Below are 22,952 nucleotides of genomic sequence, written 5' to 3' on the forward strand. Positions count from 1 at the left end.
TTGATACTGCATCCCTATAAAACAACATCGGTCGTTAACAAAACGAATTAGGAGCAACACGTAGAATTTTGCAAGACAATGATACATAATTAATTGTTTGAAACCAAAGAAATTAACGAAAACCAAATTATTTCTTTGCTGAAGCACATTTTTTTATGCAAATATATTAAAGACAACTATTATTGGAGAATCAAAAAACAAAGGAAAAACTGATTGGAGCCTGATTTAAAAAGTGTTTAATGGCAGAACAAATAATTGTTCAGAGAAATACAGGCTTTTAATAAAAGATTTGATTTTTGTTCAAATAGTAAACTTTGAAAATGTATATCATTAAAGTCTCCGATTGTTGTCATAAAGTGTGAAAATAAGTAAAAATTCTTTGTTGTGTAGAATAATATACAGTACTAAAATAAAAGCGTCAAATGTTTTCTATTAAACGCAATTATATTTTTTCCGATTTACACGTTATTGAATAAGAGTTCTCGTACAGCTTAACATTGCGAAAACATTGCCAAATATTGCTGCAATGTTTCAGCAGCATTGCAGCATCGGCAAAATGTTTGCTTAAACAATATTGTTGCGTTACGTTGCATTAACATTGCAGCAATATATGTAATATTGTATTAACGTAGCTGCAACATTACCGTATCAATATTTCCGAAACGGACATTTTATCGCTGCAATATTGCTGAAACATTGTCGCAATATTTTACAACGCTGTGCTACAGGTACGTTATTAATTTCAGCAACTTCCTACTGGAACACAGTACGCAATACCTAAATGAAGAAAGCTCAGCGTCCATTTATTCCTTTCCCGGAATTAAATACGCAAATTTTACCCTCAATTTAACCGTACAAACCTCATATCTCCTCTTAAGGGTATCGTGAGTATTGAGTGAGACCTGGAGACTTTTAGCAAATTGACGCGATTGAGAGATTAGATTTTAGAGCCGAGTATGAATCGGCAAAGGCGACCCCCTCAAAAAGTTTCTTCTTTTTATCTGCAAAATCTACCCCGGCGATATGTGCCCTCTCCGAGAGCGCGACTCTGGAATTACGTAGGTACGAACTCGCGTTAAGAATTATTACGTTGTTAGATTATGTCTAACAATGATGATTGCCGCTATAATCTCTCTCCGTTACTCGCGTCACGCTCGGCTTGACACCGCCACACGAACAAAAGGACCGTACGAAGCCCTGCGAAGTGTGCGTGCGCGCGAATTCATCGATTTACATCGGCAAAGTGGCAAGCACGAAAGCGAGCGCGCCGGTGCAGCTGCTCCGATCGGAGGAGAAGATTGAAGAGGAGTGCACACTTTACTACATGGTTAACTTCATTATCGGAACGCGCGCGTCGGCCGTTACAACTACGGGGCCGCATTATTGCTCGGCGGTTAGCGTAACTACTGCATTTGTTTTCGCTGCGAGACATGCACTTACGCGATCCCGCCGCGCGCACCAACAATAGCTCGCGCCGATTAAGTAATTGCGGGTGTTCGGCCGTATGTCGCCGTTATCGTTTACTCTCGGCTCTTCTGTTTCTAAGCGCGCACGTCGGGATCTTCGGATCACCCCCGATCTCCGAGGCACGTCGAATCCCGGAGACCTCCGCTCCTTCGAGCTCTTCCTCGGCTCATTACGTTTTCGCTTTTCGCGAAGGTTCGCGAAGCATCAAGCCTTTTTCGAGCCCTCGAAGCCTCGAAGAACGATTTTAATGCTCAACGTCCGAAAATTTCGATGCTCATTTATGAAGCTGGAAACTCCCGAATGTTTAACGTCCATATCTTTTAAATTTTCGTGAGCAGATTTTTAATCCTAACTTCCCACACTTATTTTTGATTACCTTCGTCCTCACCTGTAGGTTTATAGAATCTGATAACTTCGACATGTTGTATCTTTGAACAGAAAGAATATTTTTTAGCTCATGAGATAAGAAATCGATACCTGACAGTCTAATAAAGATGATAAACAAGACCCAATTTAAAAAAATAAAAATTGTGTTTGCAAACACAAAATTGCAAGAAATGAGTACTCGCATAGGGTCCGTCAGACCCAGTTTGGGGAGCTGGGGTTAAATGCTGAATTTTGCCTCGGAGCACCGTTGTCTTTGATATTAAAAATTATCGAGGAGCTTGTTAGATCTCTTTGTCTTCTATCTCTGGAGTCTCAACGTAGACTTCAATTCGAGCCGCGGGATTTTAGACATTTATATTTATGTAGTAACTTCACTTTTCTCTCGAGCCGGTTTATCTTCTTTCTGAATATATGTTCCTCTTTACAGGTTGCGACGGGGAATCGGATGAGGGCGGCAACAAGAGGCGAAGAAGCAGGACTAACTTCAACAGTTGGCAGTTGGAGGAATTGGAACGGGCCTTCCTGTCGAGTCATTATCCCGACGTCTTTATGCGGGAAGCACTGGCTGTGAGACTCGAACTAAAAGAGAGCCGCGTGGCAGTAAGTTTCTTCCTCCAGCCTTACTTGTTTTGTTACACACATAGAGCATTGCCGACATTACATTCTTCGAATCGTGTATAATAGGAATCGAGATAAGAAGAATGACATTTGATTTATAAACGAATAAAAATGTGGGACGTTGTAGAAGAATCCTTAGACATTTTTTTATTACGTTTCCATATTCTAAAAGGCAACGTAATAAATTTTATTCAATTAAATGATTTTCTCTGAAATGAAATGTGAACGTAATAATCCATACAGCATAGAAGCTTGTAAAGATATCTCTCGTTGCGACATTGCAAAGATTTATTTTGTAATATTCCTTCAGCAATGTTGTAATAACATTTTTAAAATATCGTAAAAAATAACGTTGTGAAAAATAGTCTTGTGTTTTACCCGCAAAAAGTACATACGCACAAATGATCGATGCGGTTTCTCGTAAGATACACACAAAATAAAGCGTTAAGAAATTTTTACTTGCGTTTTAATGAAATGATTCCTTGAAGAGACGAGCCTCCAAAATTGTGTCCAAAGACAAAAGAAATCAAGATATGTTCGGAGTGTAAAATTTGATATTTTTTCTTGTAAAAATTAATTCAGAGATACATAATTTTCTTGGGAGTTACATGTGCCAAAATGTGTTAATATAATGGCTTACATCTGATATATTATAAAAACATCAAAATATATTATGGGGTTGAGAAGTAACGTGTTATTTGCATTACCGTTACCGTTACAATTATTTTTTAAATAACGAATTAGTAACTTTTATCGTAGGCTACGTTTCGAAATTAATTTCGAGTACTGAAAATTTATAGTTTACGTACATATATCTAAATAAATAACGGAACGCATTTATTGTTTTTTACATTTTAAACTTAATTGTGACAATTTTTATTGTGTATGTGTATAAATTCTTCAATTTTTAATTGATATTCATAGTCTGTTATATTAAAGATTATTTTTAGTTTTAAGATGTTATAAACCTATTACGTTATCGCATATATTTTAATTTGAAATTATTATTTTAAAATTTTGATACGCAAAATTGAAGATGCAAGAATTTTTAAATTTACAATTTAATAAAACCTAAAAATATTTGAATTTTATGCATTTTTACATTTTTCTGTTTAAACTTTTCTGGTCTCTGGCGAATTTAAGATACAAAATAATATTGTTTTGATTAATATTTTAACAAAAAACCTTAGGAAGGTGCATTTTTTATTTTATTCATCTTGTTCAGCATTAAGAAAAAATATTGAGAAAATAATTGAATCGTTACTATTTAAAATTAATAACTCTATAATAATAATGACTAGTTATGTTTTTGAATCGTTAACGAGTAACGGTAACGAGTTACTTAAACAATAACTTTTTCAATCGTATTATAATTTAATACTATTTTAATATTGCATTGGAATATTTCCAGAGGCTGACATTTATTGACCATTGCTTACAGCAATATTGCAGCTATAACGTTCTTGCACTCTTGCAATGAAATATTTATGCAACGTTTTTGCAGTCTTCCTGCGCTGTATGGCAAAGATGAATTAAGCTTTAACGAGATTTGCACTTTAGTCACAAAAGTGTTTAATACTGAAATCTATAATGTAACGTTTCGGTATTCTCTAGCCACTTTGCAATAAACAGAGCTTTAATTTTACTGAAGAATCTGTAGCGTAAAAGAAACATGTGATACATAATTGCACTCTATATGAACACATCGCGTGATTCTTGTTTCACATGCGTAACAGACGAAACAGACGAGAAATAGAATTGTAGAGTAATAAAATAGAAAAGAAATGAAATAATGAATATAGAAGTAAAATGATGTGCGAATCGTTTGTGGCGTGTAACGCGAGTGTGATGCGAAGAGAAGATAAGACTAGTGGAGATTGACGAGATATGTAAAATGAGAAGGTGCATCGATGCGGGAGAGGGGAGGCGGATGTATGCGCTATTTGCGTGGTCTAACACGCGTGTCTAAGCGGATAAATATAAATATCCGCTTGAAAGACCTAAGGGTAACTGTGTGTCCGACCGGCCGTGAAATTGAGAGCTCACCCTTCGCGATCCTGTCGAAGGATTCGGCTGGACTGCATTCGACGAACGCGGGCGTGAGCTGTCCGAACACCGGAAGAAGGCCAGCCACGTCGAACGGATTTAATATCAGTTCCGCGGAGGCTTAATGACACGCGCCCACTCCGTGTCAGCGGCGGATAAACCCTTACGAAGGATCTTTAAGACGGGCTATTTAAGGAAATCTCACTTCCACGTTCGTTGTGCCAAGATTTTGTTTCGGTACAAAATTAATCGAGGATTAATTGTTGGATGTGTAGATTTTATTAATTTGCTACGTTTGCAAGTTTATGGTTAAAATAAGTTCCCTTGTGTTAAACATCATGAAAAAAGGCTATTTTAGACGATTTATAATTCGCATCAGATTTCAGAGTAGTATCTTATTTATAATTTTATATTTACATATTCTGATTTTTTGTGTTTTACATAGTTTATAAAATTATAGTCAATATATAGAGAGAGAATTTTCTTTTTATTCTAAAATTATAGTAATCGTGGGGAAACATAAATTTTATTATATTTAATTTAATGAAATTTAATCAAATTATTTTTTAATATAATATGATATAGTTTGGTTAAATATAAAATAAAATTATAACATAGATATAATAAGAAATGGTTTTTTCATAATATAAAATTTATTACAATTTTACTAAAATTTTAGTAAATTTTACTATATTTTTAAAAATTATTTTACTAAATTCTTCAAAGTTCATATTGTCTCTTGTATGATTTTGAGAGTCGTAAAATTCAAGTCGTAAAATTCAAGTCAAAATTTTGATACATATCCTGAGTTAAAGTAGCAGGAATTTGAAGAAATCTTAAATATTGACTAAATGAATAAACAAAAGATAGAGATTTGACGACATTATTCATGCGAAAACATTGTTGAGAAACAGTGGGGTCCTATCAGCGCCGGTGTTATTTAAATGGATGACCGGGGGGGGGGATAAATCTGCGTCGATTTTGCACCCTCGAGTGGATCTCTGAAGGTAACGGACCAGATGGACTAACTACCCCCTCGAGACGGAGCCAGGGAGGCAAAGGTCCGAGGCCGGAATCGACCCCTTTTGTCAGTCGACCCTCGAAAATTCGATCTCGAAGTCACTTTAAATTCGTATCTATCGCCTTGTCGATCTCTGATAACCGCCGTAGACTGAATAAATTCGCGTGAATATGTCGTGGACTCGGGGCAAATTCGAGGCGCGCGGTTCAAGGGTTGAGATTAATGCCCCAGCGTTCGTTGAACGCAGAGAGAAGCGGCAGAAACAATATTCACAGGATTGGAAAGCGGGGACGGAGCTCTTTCTCGATGATATTTGCTAGGGCAGAATCCTTAGACTCAAGTGCGGCTCGATAACGTTGATCGATCCGCGTCGGTCCGCGTTTATCTGGTTGTTGCGATATTCCGGAGGAGATGTGCCCGCAGCAGGACATACGGGGGTTATCGTACGTGGTGATCGATGTTATCTAATCTGAGAGCTATTCCCTGTCGTGGGGAAGTCCCATCGAAAGGACGCGCACCGGCTGTGTGACATCGTGTCACATTGTGTCACCGCACGGCCGGGTTATCGTCTCCGCCATCTCTCCGCTCCGGCAAAATCCGATCCCTCGCGCACGATCGAAGGAGCAGAGCGCGTCTCTCTCTCCGAGAGAGGAGATCCGAGCGTTTCGAGAGTACTCCGCGCGGGATCAATATTTCCCGACGCACAGGTATTGCGGACGATCTCGCGTTATCGCGTCGCGGTCCCGATTTCGCGTTTATTACGCGGCGCGTGAGTCGTGACCGCTCGTAAATAACATCGGAAGCCGCGCGTTTTGATTTATCGCGAAAGAGTTCGCGAGCGCGACGTCCGCTATCATCGAGGCGCTATTTGCATCCGACGACAAATCCGTGAGACCGTCGCGGCGCGTCGCGACCGATCTGCGCCGGTGAAACGGTGAGCTTGTAAAAACGTCGTACGCAGTCGCGTCCACTAACCGTGACGCGATTATTATTCTACGATTTTATTACGATCCATTGTTTGCACTTGACTTGCGGCGAAGCTCCATCCGCAGAGTCCACGTCGTTTTTTTTTTCTTTTTTTCGAGTTGAGAGAAAGACAATGCAATTGAACGGGGAATTTATCTTTAATTTATTATTAATTTATCTTCAGTAATAATTCGTTATTATTCTCCTCTTTCGATTTTTCAAGAATTTAATTGGACTTTGAATCTCTGACCTCAACGTTTAAATCTCCGTAGAAGGGAAGATGGGTATTATGGACAGTGTAGATATTATGAACACTCGTATTATCTACGTATTATTAGGTGACGAACCGCTACACTGCAAAACATATCCGCTCTAAATATGACGGAAAAGAGTGACTTTTTTCTACTTTAAGTAAGTGTGAAATTAAAGCGAAATTATCGACGATCGAGTCGAGTCGCCATATTGCGAGTTGCTATGATTAAATTAGGTTGTCCGCTTTAAACAAATGATCATATCATCGCAATATAGCGACTCGACTCGTAGATCGTGGATCGTCGATCATTGCGATTAAATTTTACACTTACAAAGTTGAAAAAAGTCACTTTTTTCCGTCATATTTAGAGCGGGTATGTTTTGCAGTGTAGTAATTACTTATGGGATTATTTCTTTAGCAGCCTGTGTTAGGCAGTAGCGACAATATGCCAACATGCAATAAGCGACAACTGTTAACAGGCTTTCTTTACTTTTCAACATTTCGAAACATTTCCAAGGCACATTTTATTATTGATTACATACACTTTTCCTCGCTGCTTCTAAACTTGAGTGTGTTATCACGTGAATGTATGAGTGCTTTTTTGTTATTTAACTTTCTATTTCAGTTTTCTCAAGTTATGCAGAGTTATTCAATAGCACAGTCTTTCGTTAATGTGGGCGTAGAAGATATATGTCGGCACTATTGAGATTTTCATATCAAAATAATTCTTCGATAAACCGATCGTCATTCTCAAGGGCTGCTTTCGTAAACACTAGAGATAGTTTACTCTTCTTGTTTAATGTTAAACAAGATTAAAATGATATCTCTAGTGTTTCTGAACGCAGGAAAATTCTAAATCATGGACAATTGAAAATATACGTGTAATTTTGTGACAAAATATTGTATTTTTTATAAACGTAACCAATTTTTAAATCTATTTTTGTAATGACTTATATTTCCATCCCTGTTTCTCTTTTTAATTCACGTCTTAAGTAATAGATATCTCATAGCTTTGTGTCTAGAATCTATTAAACATTTTGATGAATATAATCGTTAAGTTTCTATATAATATATTGATTATACGTACTAACAAAGTTATTAAACCAAATATAAATGTGTGCCCGTAATACTCACCTTCTCCTCTACCAATTGGACTATTGTTGACTGTGATTATCGAGGATGAGAGATCGTCGGCAATCACATTCAGTACTTTCCTTGTCCTTAATTTGCGACTGCAATTGACATTTAATATTGATACACTGAAAAAAAAAAAATTACTAAATTTTAATAAGTATTTATTTGTATATTTGCAAGAAAATATTTACTAAATAAAAATATATATTTATTTAGTAAAAGGACGACTAATTAAATTTAATTATCAGTTTTTTTTAATTGACTAAATAATTACGTACTGCAAATAAATATTTTCTTGCAAATATACAAACAAATATTTATTAAAATTTAGTAATTTTTTTTTCAGTGTATTAATTACTGTAATATATAAATCGGCACCAATTGTTCCCGTATCAATTGTACCATGTATCGAGGAACACTGTTTGTATTTATTACCGATCGCTTGAATAATCAGCGTTAGGCTCGTAAAGGCAATTGAATAATACTTTGAATATAAGGAGTACTTAACACAACAATGCGATTATTCGACCTTTTTCCGCTCAGCATTTATTTTCCACATTTTTCTAACGCACCCTGTGTAATGCATCGGCCGACTAAGCGCTTCCTATTACGATAAAAACAGGAAGACCGTAAGGCGAAGGGTTAATTACGGTATGAAACAATTTAATTGGTCAAGCGAAAGCGCTCTTATCGGCGCGGCGCGGAAAACATCGTTTATTAATTGACGGAAATGTAATTACATTAGAATGCATTATCTTTCCCGACGGACTCCGTATGGCGATTATGGTTATCGGCGACGTCGTTTCTTCGAGTTTTTGCTGCCATAAAGATACGCTTTATGCATGTCAAGCCGGTTGTACGCTCACAATATAAGCGTCACCACTTCCTCGGCGGCGGCGCGCGGGGGAAGAAAAAACTGTGTTATTTAGTTCGTAAGAACACGAGATCAGCTCTCATCGGATAGAAACAGCTTGTTAAACCGCTATCGGTCGTCGATAATTCCTGACGAATAGCCGCGCTAATGCCCGAGTCGTGTTTCCGACGTATCGCATTAATGTAATGCGTTACAGCTGTGCTCGGTTCTGAACTGACGGCAGGCAGGACGCCTCGCGAGGTTTGCGCGTGAGGCTTCGAACGTGCCTCAGTAGCGATATTTCTCGATGAATTCGGGCATGATCTTATCCGTCTGGCGAGAAATTGATTGGATGCTATTTCTAAATATTCCCATTCACGATTTTAGAATCTTCAATCAGTTATTAATACTGTTTTTCTTTTTTTTTTTTTAATTTTATGTGTCTCTTATCCTTTGGGGAGTTTCATAACAAAATAATTTACGAAGGATCTTGATTTCTATAGAATTTAGGAGCTGCTGAAATCGATTCTGGCTTTAGAATTGTGAAGCTCAAAATGGCGGATACAATATAAAGGACCAAAAAGTTTGAAAAATAACCTGGTTATAGTGAAACTTGGTTCTAAGATCGTTGAATTTGAATCTAATCTAAATATGAAATTTAAAAGGAGTAATATAATCTCCCGAAGTGAAGAAGGAATTTGTGTCATATAATGTATGACTTATAATCAGTATTTAGAAATTAATGAACTTATATAGTCTCGGCATTATTATAAAAATTTTTTTTATCTTATTGCATAATTATAATGTACAATTATTGCAAGTAGTTAAGTAATTACATAGTTATATAATTAGTTATATAAAATAGTACATACAGGGTGTCTCAGATTAGCCGTACACCTCTTTCAAATTAAAAAGAACATAATAATTTTTATTAAAAATTTGTGTTATGAATAAGAAAAGTAAAAATCTTTTGTTTCAAACATTTTTTTTTAATATTACCTTTATTAACTTTTTATTTAAGTTTATTTTTACATCACAATTACTTTTAAGATTCCTTTAAGATGTTGATATTTCCAAACAAATTATTTATGATCACAATTTTTTTATTCTCCTTACGTGTAATCTGAACCTGCGATAAAAAATATAAGTTACATTTAAAAAAATCAACAATTCCGACCTGGCTAGCCCATTTCTAAAACCAGAAGTTGAAAATATCACTCTTCGATAGAGCATACCTGATTTACTTGTCTCAATTTTTGGGATTTTTTTACAAAAATCTCTTTCTTTTTTTTAAAAAGGTGCACAAATGGTTTGAGACATTCTGTAGTTTATAAACGTTTTGTCCCGGTTTGTTACTAATAGCACTGAGCTCTAAAAAATCAAATTAAAAACTTTATATCACTTAGCAATGTTCAAAATTTGTTAAAATCGAGTTTCACGGTGTAGTCAAATTATTTCTTTGAAATTCTGTCTTCTATACAGAATCCACTATTTTTAATTTTGTATTTGTTATCCAGATTCGAATATAACATTATTAAATTATTCCAAGTTTCACGAAAATTGAGTGAGCAATTTACAAAATAAAAGGCGTCCGTTCCAACTAAAAAAAAAGTTAATATTAAAATCCACGGTATTCACTCTTACATAGATCTTACTCTTTCTTTCAAGTAAAGTTATTACAATTTTGTAAAATGATTTATATGTTTGATTGCTCGACGATATCATGGACTGCCGTTTTTCTGCAGATTATGATATTAAGTAATGAAATAAATAATGGAAATTAAGGTTGGCAGGTTGAAATTATCGACATAAAATGTAACAGCGTCCAGATATTATCGGACTGAAAATTGCGGTAGCCGTAGCAGTAACGTTATGTGATTTAAGCACAGCGAGGTTCGCGCTGAAAGTCGAGAGGCTAGAGAATTAAATAGCGTAAGCGCGTGCGACGGATTCTAAATAGGACCGTCGAACTAATCGAATTAATTACGATCGCCTGAAGTTTAATCGCGAGTAACGGGAACTCGCGGATAGCAGCGGAGGAAAGAGAGAGAGAGAGAGAGAGAGACAAACGAGCGCTTTAGGCTCGTTCAGGGGTTCGTAAAGTGTCCTGGAGTCAAAGAAAGTTTCGTAAAGCTACGTGACGCGAGGAAGGTGTTTCAGGGAGCCGAGGGGATCTATTGATCTTCGGCTCGCGTGAGCTCAGCGCCGCTCGCCGGCCGGGCCGTACAACTAATGTCTTCATCTCTCCCCCACGGCCACCCCCTCGCCGCCACCTCCCTTGCCCCTCGAGAGAGAGGGAGAGAAAGAGAGAGAGAAAGAGAGAGAGAGAGAGAGAGAGCGCCCTCGCTACCCTTCGGTCGCGTCGTGGCTCACGCTAGCCCTAAATCGTCGTTCATGCCACGAGCGTTCACGCGAGCAAAGGGTTGTCGTCCTCAATGAATCAGGACACCCGAGAGGGTCGTTGGTCCTTCGTCCTGAGACAGAAGCCTTCCTGTAATTTTGGAACTTAATGCATCCGCCCTTCGTGTCGCTTCTGATAGCGCCGCGGTGAAGGCGGCGCTGTGATTTAAGCGGCTCGCAGGGAAATTTCGCGTGGTACGTGAAGGGCGATCCGGGAGGGAAGATCCGCAAATTTACGCGACGCCGCGAGCGCCTGTTACGATTCAAGACCCGCGAGGAACGGCGCTTGGCTTTCGTCGACGTCAATCGACGCGAACTTGTGGTCGATTTAATCTCCTTTCTGTAGAAGCATAGATAAAGGAGCGAATCGCGATCAAAGTTGAGCGACGAATCAGATTAAGGGAAGTGCATTCGGATTTCACCTTCCTCAACAAAGATACCGCTTGATTTTTGATAAACGGAAAACCAGTTGTTAATATCTTGGAAAAATACTAATTGGATTGCGTCTTCTTTTCTTTTTTTTAACTCTAACCCTCGCTGACCATCGCCGTTGCAGGTGTGGTTCCAAAATCGAAGGGCAAAGTGGCGGAAGAAGGAACACACGAAGAAGGGCCCCGGAAGGCCGGCGCATAACGCTCACCCACAGAGCTGCAGCGGCGAACCTATCCCACCCGAGGAACTGAGACGGAAAGAGCGCGAGAGGCGACAGAAGAAGTTGCTGAAAGCTCTCGAGAGACAGCAGCGGAAACTCGCTGCCAAAGTAAGCCGCGAACTCTCGCAAAAATATCCTTCCGCAATTAAAAAATTTCCAAGTACTTGGACTACAACGTATTAATATTTTTTCACGAACGTATCAATTCCTTCTGAAAGATTGAAATTTTTTATCTTAGATATTTATCAAAGAGTAGTACGTACCTGATCTCATTCGTATAATAGCAGCATAAATATTCTTTATTCGAAATACTGATATATTTTTACGATAGAAGAGTTTAACCTTTAAAAAAAAAAAAATATTTTCCTTACTTTCTATAATTTATTGACATACACGTATAAAATTTATCTTTACAATGTTTTTCTTTTTTGGAACAATTTATCGATTCAATATGTACGCATTTGGCAGAAATTGACCTTTACATCGGAATATACAGCCGATTGTATCTACACGGATTATATAATTGAACAGTAGTTATGTATAATGTGAGTTCTTTCATTTTCTTAATTTCAGGGCATAACGGTGGACTTATCGACATTGCGTGCCGAGTGGGAGTCTCGTAGCGAGGCGGCGTCGGGTCGTAGTTCCGGGAGCGGTCCTCTGAACTCGTTCGGCCAACTGGGTCTGGGCAGCGAGAGCAACAATATATCCGGTAATGATGCCAACGAGGAGATCGACGTAGTCGGCGGGTTGGACTCCTGCAGCGAGAGTGACAGCGAGCGGGTGGACTCGGCGGCCGACGGTTCCGTGGACGGTGAATGTTTCCCGGCCCTCAACAGTAACGCGAACGAGACTAGCGAGCCCCGGAAAGTCCCACCGCAGAATCCGCCGATGGAGCACCTGAACCACCAGCCCGGCATTCATCACTGGGGCCTGAGCTTGCTGGAGCGACGGCGCGAGCTGGTGGGAGTCGGGGCGGGTCGTCAATCGGCCGGTAACGGCGCCAGGAATCTGATCAGACAGGCCGCCAGCGAGGAGGAAGTCCAGAGCGGCAGCATTGATCTGTCAGTGAAGGGCAGGGAGGAGAGGAAGAGGCTGAACCCGTTCTCCATCGACAGCTTGTTGGGAAACAATCGGACTAGCGCGGCATCGGATCGCAGGCCGGCGACGCCGACGTCGCCGACGTCCCCCGTTTCGTCGGCTTGCACGTCGCCCTCCACGACGTAGTGAACAGGTGGGGAATGGCGCCGAGGTGTGCCGGATTAAAAAGTTTCACGTAGTCGAGAGTGGCGAAGAGTGCGAAGGGGTGGCGGCGGTAAACTCTTCGACAAGATTACCGGTTGACGGTGAAGTGACCATTGGGAATGAGCGAAGGCCGAAGCGTAAAAGAGCGCGGAACTGGTACTTCTGGTGGTCGTGAAAACGCGCGGAGAAGAAACCAGCTACGGTAACGTCCCCGTTTCTGCCAGGGTTTCCTGTCGCTTTGACTGAAGTCGCTAGATTCATGGATATCCTCGCGTACTTGTAGACATTCTCACGTCCATCGATGAATGCGCATCTAAGATTCTCGATTCCGAGATCTCTGAAAGTCTACATTCACGAATTCACGAGCCAAAGGCTGATTAAAGAAAGAAAGAAATTACAGAGAAATTGGATATTAGACAAATTGAAAAATTTACAGGTATAACAATCGAATTGCAAGTTATAATAGATCGCGATCGATTACGTTCGTAATTACGAGATTCTTTGGGTCTAAAGGAATTTGAGGATCTAAGTTTTGCGCCATCGGCACGGACTGGCAAGACTTATATCAGTTTGACATATCGAATGCATGCGTGACCATCGTAGATCGAGTGCGTTTGATTTCGTCCATTGTGTTTCCTTTTAAAGAAGAGAATGGAAAAAATGTGCAATAAACGTGGACATATCTCGCCGACTAGGCGGCTTGTCCGACTTTGAGGTAAGACAGAAAAGCGAGAAAGAGAGTGAGAGAGAGAGAGAGAGAGAGAGAGAGAGAGAGTGTGTGTGTGTGTGTGTGTGTGTGAGTGTGAGTGTGTGTGTTAGTGTATGTCTGAATAAAAGAAAAAGGGAGAGAAAGAGAGTGAGAAAAAGTGCGAGTGCATATATGCGTGTATTTAATGTAAATAGTGGGAAGGAGGTCCGTTTTATTTAATTTTTGAGTAGTCGATACCCCAGTGTTCGTCGATCGCGGATATTATTTAAAGCAATAGGGCGGAGGTTCTCAACTCGTTACACACAATTGCGATTGATTCGCTGAAAATTACTACAGCAGCCACTCGTTATCGTGACTCGAATTCCTATAGGGGAGATAGACTGGGCAAATCGGATAACGCTGTATCCAGCGTTTTTATTTATAATAGCGCAGTGGTTGAACATGTACAACCAATATAATGTCACTCAGTTCGAAGATAAAACCAAATTAAAACGCTCTTGAGGACCTTTGCGATAGGAATTTGTTTGGCGTTGTATATAAACTTTAAGATCCTAAACGAGCGTGAGTACGGCGTGGTACAAAGATTTGCTCCCCTTCTACCCCCGTATGCAAGTTTGATCTTCGAGCTCGATTTAGGGTTGATTAGGGGTGATTAAGAGTTGCCATACGATGATCCGGGATATGCGAAAAACCAGTACCTATCATATATCCATTAAAAATATATTAATTTATTCTCCAGACCATGTCGGCGTTCAGTCATTGCATCCCCCCGCACGTCGTCCCATCCCTCTTCCTCTTTATCAGAAGCATTTGAAGAAATCAGCGCGACAGGATCAGAGACGGCCGAAGCAGCGTAAGTATAAAACTAAATTAATTTGAGCTTATTAATTACGTGATATGAGTTTATTATTTCAATAAACTAATTAAGAATTACTATTCTTGAAAACTATTATTTCTTGCATTATAGAATAAAATAATTTGATATGAGTAATTGTCATGCGACACAAGGCCTTGCAGTAATGTTACAATTTTGTATATTGCGATGTAATGTTTCAGACATATTGTTAAAATATAATATGAATGTGCAATATAATTTAAATAATATTGCAGCAATATTTTCAATATAATGTGGAAATAAATTGTTAAGATTTTATACACATAAATATTCGTGCATATTTTCTGATTCATCAAGCTCATAAATTATTTTACACAAAACTTGTATTGCATTTAAGCTTGACTTTATCACGATTAGTCACGTAAACCTATTTTTGAAAATGCTTGATATTAATAACAATTTCCTCAGTCAAGGAAATTTTTTTAAACCCTAAAATTCAATTTTAAAAATTTATCTTCACAGCAAAGTTTCAATATTAGATAAACACTTTTAGTTTTAATATTAAATTTTTTCTCCGAGAGACACATTAAAAGTTACGTTGTTTGAGATTCAAACAATTTGTGGGATACACATTCGCACACGCGAACGCATACGCAGATATATAATACAAATGCTAAAAGATAAACAGTTTTATAAATATAAATTTGCAATTGCGTTATTGATAACGTATTAACATATAGTATTTATTTTATATAAAAATTCATATTAATAAATATTAATTAAAAAAAGATATTCGTAGATACATACATGTATCATTTATTTCCGGATTACATTTCTTAAACAGAGACTAAAAATAAATTTAAAACTTTGCAAACAAAAATATAAGCTAAAAAGTGTCCAGTCAGCGTTATAATTATAGCAGATATAGCAGTTTTTGTAATATTGAACGTAATATTGAATTTCAAATTTTGCTATTATTAGAGTTTTTAGTAAGATAAGGAAAAATGACAGGTGTGTCAGTTTATGCTTCACTCAGCTTTTATGTCTAAAATCGTATGAAAAAAATAATAAAAAATAAAATCAAAGTTTTTAGGCGTTATAAACGTGTAAAACAGTCCAATATTATCAAAGATATATTCATTGTTTAAACTATACAATTTGCAAAACAAAATTGTACTAATTTTATTATCGCTTTTCAAGAATTTGTTTTTTGTTGATTTTAGTAGATTTTATATTGAAAAACATATATATGGATTGTTACTTTTTTAATTATCTAAACTAATCATATACTGAATAATATTAATAAAATGTAATGATCAGTTTCCGAGAAAGGGAAGCGTCACTTTGGAAATTATATGTCGGTATTGATGATTTTTTTCTAAATGTTAGATATAATAATGATTGAATAATAGTTCATTGCAAATTTATTTATATAATTATTTTATTAACTTTTTATATTTATATACACATCCCACATTGTATTTTTAAATTAAAAACACCTTAATTATAATATCATGTTATTATAAGTTATTAAATATAATATTATATTATAATTTTGCAGCAATATTATAATATTAAAAAAAGTGAACATTTTGCATTTCCTAACAATGTTACAGCAACATTTTATAAAATATAAAAGTTTTTGCAATGATGCGATAAAACATTTGTGTAATGTTTCTGCAGTCTTTCTATGCTGTGTGGATTCAGTTTCATCGATTAAATGTAATGAAACAGTGAATTAACACAATTAATATGAAATCGAATGAAATCAAAGTTTATTAATAGTTTCGCTCTAATCACCGAAACTAGTTGAAATTTGAAATATAAGACAATACGATACACACGTAATTTTCACTGGTCGAAAGTTAATTCTAAGTTTAGCGAAGAATAAATTGCGTTTGCAGCACAGATATTTATGTAAATTTGCGCGAGCGCGATTTATGCTCGCCACGAGTCTGGAACGTTCTCGCTGAAAGTCGAGAGCTTTTGTTCGTTTAACGTCGATGCGAGGGGAAGGAGACCAGCGGAATAATAACGATGTACGACAATGCGGCCGCTGTCGGCGTCGCGTGGCGAACAATGAGCCGCGCATAAATCATAGACGCGGCGTAACATCGCTTCCGCTGTTATATTGCAATTTCAACGCTATTTATATTCGGCGCCGTTAAAAATATCGCGACTGACGATTCCCAAGCCTTTTCGAGCGCACTTTCCAAACGCTTTTAATAAGATCTCATTGTCAGTATCACTCGCTTAGAGTCTAAATTATGCAATTCCATGAAACGTTGAAAGGATAAGATGAAGATATTGTATGAATTAATGTTGTTAATTAATTAGCCGGTTATTATACACGGAATAATGAATGGCAATTCGAAATTGCAATTTAAAACAATGAAAGATCGTTGAATTTATTACATCGATTTAGCATATCTATCATTTTACTGAACGTTTACGATATTAAACTTTTTCTCATATTTCAAGTTGCTTCTAAATCAATGTAGTTCTCACTTAAAAATCTTTAATTAATTTTCTTTTTGATGTAATAAAACACATCACTTATAGCCATATCGTGCAATACAATAGCAATTGTCTTTAATAACGATGATTTGAATTTCATAACATTTTTAACAATTAAATTATGTTATATTATTTCAATTGGTTTTCTAATTATTATAAAAATCGCTCGTGAAACTTTATGTGACATGTTATCCACTAAATTTGCAAGCACAGATATTTACTACGTTTTAGTAAAATTATTTTGTTCTAAAGAAACATTTTACTATAATTTAGAAATTAACCCGTGATGTCACGTGTACAATATGGTCGCTAAGGACTGTTATATAATGTATTATATTTACAGATATTAAATACTTAAAAAATTCATTTAAGAATTAAATGCATTTTTGTATATTTGTTCACCCTCGACACATAATTTTATTAAAACTGAAAATGTATTAAATTATGGTTATTTGTTGACGCGCGAGTAGAGTAGGTGTAAAATTTTTTTAATTTTAAAAACGAGAAAATAAGTCTAGCCTTATAGCATGTATAAGATTGTTCTGCAAACGTTTACTCTTAAAATGTTTCCAATGCTTAAACGCATCTACAAAGTATTATTTAATTCTTGTAAAAGTAATGGATTATGTTACAGTGTCCTTATCGAGGCCACATGACGTCATTGGACACGTGATGTCACTGATTAATTTTCTAATAGTCCTAAAATTAATAAAAACAACTTTTTTGTCATTATCGTCTATTTCTTAAAACAAAATTTAAAAATCTCATTATCAGAATTAATTTTAATACCAATGCGTCCTGAACTAAAGATACACATTTTCTAATTCAGTTTTTAGACTTAAGTAATTAGATTTCTTACTTTCAATAAACCTTCTTCAATATGCTTCAATATACTTTCGTTTTCTGGAAAGAGTTTCTTTTACTACAAGAAAATATTTTCTTCTATGATAAAATTTCTACTTCGTTGACTAATTATTTACTTTGAAGCTAATATTTTATTCCCACTAGAAAAAAATTTAATGTTGGCAGTCATTATTTCTTTTAATTAAGAGATATTTTAAAAAAAGATAATGACTTAAAATAAGTATCTTTTCATGCGTATACAGAGAAAAATATAAGGAAATGTCTTGAACGTTCTGTTCTATCTACTTAAACATCACTAAATATATACACTTCTTAATAATCATGTGGCGAAACAACTGCATTATAATTATTTCTTAACAATTAATTTTTTTGGTTTTCAAAAACAAAAAAAAAAGAAATGTGCGCACGAAAATCTATGACGGTCAATTGATCCCGAATTCATTTCTTCAAATGTAAAGTAAGTTCGCGATAGCAAGAGGAAAACGACCGTCGTCCGAAAATGGTATTGCCACTTTAGCAAATAGAAATTGGTGAACGTCGTGAAAAACGGCAATGAAGAAACAAAAGGTTGAGGGGATGAAGACGGCGACATAGTGGATGGTAATGTGCGTCGCGCGAAGACAATAAAGCGCGTCGTCGCTCGCGATTTATGTTACGAGCATCTCTACGTGAGCAAGCGCGCGCGCGTGACCGGGCGCCTCCACAAAGGACCATTGTGCGATTGCGATGTGGCGCGGTTAATATTATTAGCCGTCCACGAGGAGCAGCGCTTAAACGGCCGATGCTTTCTGCCCTCGCCCTCGCCTGAGGACTCTATTACCGGCCAATCCTCGCGGCGGCTGCCTCCTCTTCCTCGTTCGCCTCTCGCACCGCTCCATTGTCGCCGGGCACGAACGGCATTACGTGCCCCCTTCGGCCTCCCGGCGGGGCCCAGAGCGGCGCTTCCCGATTGCCGAGGATGATCGCAATATCCTAGAGTCTTAAGAAAAGACGCGATTCCGGCATCTTACGATTAGGTATGAAACTGAATCGAAGAAACTGAAAAAGTGCCGGATCCACGTTTCTTACAGAGAATATCCGAATTACTTATGGTCTTGATAAAAAAAAAGAAATGTGCTCTCGAATGTCATGATTTTAATTATTCGTGTTCATTTTACAAAGTTAATGCTTTACAGTTTCAATTTTATAACTTGTCTTCTTTGCGTGTTAATATTTTTGTAATAGTCGAATGTTCTCGCTTGTACTTTGCGTGTGTAATTTTTAAATTTTTACACGTGGGCGTAGAAACTAGGACAGCCCTTGTCTCTTTGACGCAAACGGTACAATTGTCTTCATTTCTTACGCGCATGCCGCAATACCTTGTAAAGCGTCTAGTGATTCATTCGCATCATTATACAGATTTCTCTGGCCGTGACAAATCGCGTTGGTAATTGTAGCAAAGCCGTTCGAATCCGTTGCACTTCGCTTACTATGGTCCATGCAAGAAATCATTAGCGTTAGTGTAAGAAGATATATTAGAGAAAAATGTCTTAAAACGAAAAAATTTTATTTAACACGAAACAATTATTCACTCGGCGGATCCCAATGGCTTATTTACTTGCAGTCAGGTTAAAAGTTTCTTAATTGAAATATTTATGTCAATAAAATGAAGAAATAACTTTTATTCGAGTAACTTTTTTTGCAATTCTAGAAAATATTTATTGTTAGACTATTTTTACATTCAAGACAATCAGATTTTTCAATCCAAAATAACAATTTAATTAAGTTTAATAATGTTATTAGTTTAATAATATTATTTGTAAAATCATTATTTAAGTGTAAGAGATGTAAAAATATAAAATTATATACTTAAAGTAATATATCTATATGAAAGTAAACATTTTCACTTAAAACAAACAAATGCGGTTAATGACTCCTGAAAGGCACAACCTATAATAAATTATTATCTTAATAAAGAAATAAAACGGACAACGATTAAGCTACTCGTTTACTTTTTGCCACTGCAATTAGCTACGCGCTCGACGCGTATGTACACGGGAAAGAGAAATCGAGATATTAAGACGTCGAAATTCGAGATCGCTCGGACAGGCGTCACCTGGCTCGCGATCAGCGATCAGTGCGCTCGAAAATCACGCGAAAATAGTGTTGCCCGGCGCTCATTAACGTTCCCGCGATGATTCCCGAGGAATACGGGTGTAAATTATTCCGGTATCGCGATTAGAGGTCCGACCGGCCACCTGCCGAATTTCACGCACGGAGTTGCCGGGTATTAATAATCCGAAGATTTACGAGATCCCCGATCGCCGCTCTCCTTCATTAGGTGGACGCCTTCATTGTCGAACGGATAATGTGTATCGCTGGCCACCGCTCATGCCTAACTGATCGTAATGCGCGGAAGGGAGAAGGAGAAAAGAGAAAAGGACGGAAGGAAAGAGACAAGTCTGCTTCTTTTCTTTCTTTTACATCCTCTTATTTATTATTAAATGCCTGTTCGAATGGTCTATTTAAAAGCGTCCATCACACTTTATCAAAATTTCGGCACTGGTTGGTTCTCGTGCGATTCCTTACAAATCTACCTTATCTCTCGGATTTCCTGAATGCTTTGACATTTTCAAGGCGTAGATTCATTGAACTCGAGAGACTTCTTGTTGCTCACATGACTCAAAATTGAAAAGAGAGGATCCTTACTTGCCTCGTTCTGAATTCACGAAAAAAGAAAAAGAAAAAAAGAACTGCTGGGTGGGAATACGACTGGCCCATCCCGCCAAGGTGTAACTCGATCAAGTTCGATCCAATAGATCAGGCGGCAGATTCCTTGCCGGTTATTACAAGGGGTCGGAGGTTGATCGCTCGCATAAACCATTTAGCTCTGATCACCTATCGATACCGATATTTCCCAGAGGTATCGGCTATCTTTCCGCTCGATCTTCGTTCGACAAGGCCCTCTCTCCTTGTCTAGATGAGCCTTACCCACTCCGCACCAGATTAAATATCTGAACCTGGGTCTCCTAGCCCTCTCATTGGATCCTTTACTCAACCTTTTTTCCCATGTGTTTGTGTATTCGAGCATTCTCCGGCGCGATAAGCGAACTCGATAATTTCTCGTAAATTAATATCTTGCGCCTGCTATATTTTAGCGTGGACCAAAAAGAAGAGTGGTTGAACGAATTTGGAACGAAATAGAGCGAGCTTCAGGCACGATGGAAGCTCGAGGATCAAGATGGGATCCTGCGTGTTTCGACAGAAAATAAATTTTACATTTTTTTAATTTATTTCAATTACAAATTCTTTACAACATTGAACGTTAATAGGATGATCTACTAAATATCAGAGATTTAGTGCGTCATTTAGAAATAATTGGGGGTTCTCCCTTAACGTCCGTTCTGCGTACTTCTGTCTTGATGTTTTTTTATTAGAGAACTATATCGGAAACAAAATTGCTCTCTTCGTTTGCGAATCACGACAGCTCGACGAACGTACTCGACGGGCTCGCCGGGCTCGTGGCCAGCTCGTCCCATAAAATGCCGGCGACTTGGCCCGGCGATCGCCATTATGTATGTACATAAATCGGTGTGCAGGGCGAGTACATAGCTCGCCTGTGTGCGGGATTACGCTCTACCCACGTATTAAGTCGTTTCTCGTGCTGTACGAGGGACGTTGCTCTTACTTCCACGAAACGCGCGCGCACGTTGGGGCACACGACGAGCGGCGCTCACGAGCGAGAGTCCCTCAGGAAAAAAAAAAAAAAAAAAAAATCAACGATCCGGGCGCTCTCGCGAAACCTCGACCGGCTACCTATTAGCGTACATGCGTGTCCTGGGACCGGTTAGCGCGAAATTCCGTAATCTTATCGATCCTTTTGGATGCTAATTACGTAGGAGTTCGCACTTCGTTCCGCAGTGACGCCGGTAGGGCAGTGATCAAACAGCGTTCGTCATGCGAGACGAGCGGCGCGGCGTTATTAATTTTCGAGTATCGATCGAGGCCGAAGTCGTTTTCGTACTTTGTTTTTGAAGCGCGAGCGCTCTCCCGAGCGCGTGGAGGGCAATCCCGTTGGATATTGAAAAGCATCCATCCACGGAGCGGATCCGAAGGCGGATCGGGACTTGGCAGGAGATCGAAGATGCGCGATAAAGAATTAATAGCCGCTTTTGGCAACGGGCCCAGGTCTAACTGGCGGGAACAAATTTTATTACCAAATTTTCCTCCGCCTGTACGCGCCAAGATGGTAGATAGTCGTCTGCCAGCCGTGAACTGGCGAACCCCGTACGCGGACCCCGAGAGCGTTGTATATATATGTATATGTACTCTTGTTCGTGGGATCGAGATACCGCGGGTGCCTCACGGGCGGTCGCCACGCTCGTTGGATTCACTTTTCTGCCAAAATCGATTCCCGATCGTCCGGGCCCTCGGGCCGACACGGAACCTCCATGAAGTTCCTGTAATTTGTACAGATTTGAAACGGAGTTTCTCTCGTTGCTTCAGCAGGTTTCGTCTCGAAATTTATTCCGGCAATTTGAGAGGAGAAGACTAGAGAGAGAAAGAGAGAGAGAGTGTGTGTGTGTGTGTGTGTGTGTGTGTATGTGCGCGCGTGTGTTGGAGCTTATCCTTTTTTCTGTTACATCTCCCTATAATTTATATGTTTTTATCATTTTTTGCAAATATCGATTTCACATCATCGATCTTTCCACTTTGATTGGATCCTCTTCTCTATTTGCATAATATCTAAATATTGCATAATATAATGTTTTCTCCCCGTGGTTATCTTGACGCTCCACTCATTTACTCATCAATAAGACATTTCAATCTCATAGGAACATCTGGGAATCTTGCGCAAGAATCAAATCACGAAACGATAGCGTGGAATGAAAATGGATGGAAATGAATACCTTACTCCACTTCACTTGAATGCTTTAGAAATAGAAATTTATAGACCAAAAGCAAAGGGTTTTAACATTGAAACGCAAGGGACCGTACTCGAGTCG

The 22,952-nt window shown here is 38.1% G+C and overlaps 1 protein-coding gene across 1 annotated transcript in view; it reads left to right on the forward strand.

Annotated features, from left to right (window-relative positions):
• Window positions 1-14,494, forward strand: part of LOC105203254 — a 59,555-nt gene extending 45,061 nt beyond the window's left edge. The window contains exons 2-4 of the mRNA XM_011172030.3: window positions 2,282-2,454; window positions 11,702-11,905; window positions 12,371-14,494. Coding sequence (XP_011170332.1) covers window positions 2,282-2,454; window positions 11,702-11,905; window positions 12,371-13,024 — 1,031 coding nt within the window. The 3' untranslated portion in view covers window positions 13,025-14,494. The remainder of the gene's footprint in view (window positions 1-2,281; window positions 2,455-11,701; window positions 11,906-12,370) is intronic.
• Window positions 14,495-22,952: the final 8,458 nt, after the last annotated feature.

Source organism: Solenopsis invicta, chromosome 13 (assembly GCF_016802725.1).
Source record: "Solenopsis invicta isolate M01_SB chromosome 13, UNIL_Sinv_3.0, whole genome shotgun sequence".
NCBI classification, from domain to species: domain Eukaryota; kingdom Metazoa; phylum Arthropoda; class Insecta; order Hymenoptera; family Formicidae; genus Solenopsis; species Solenopsis invicta.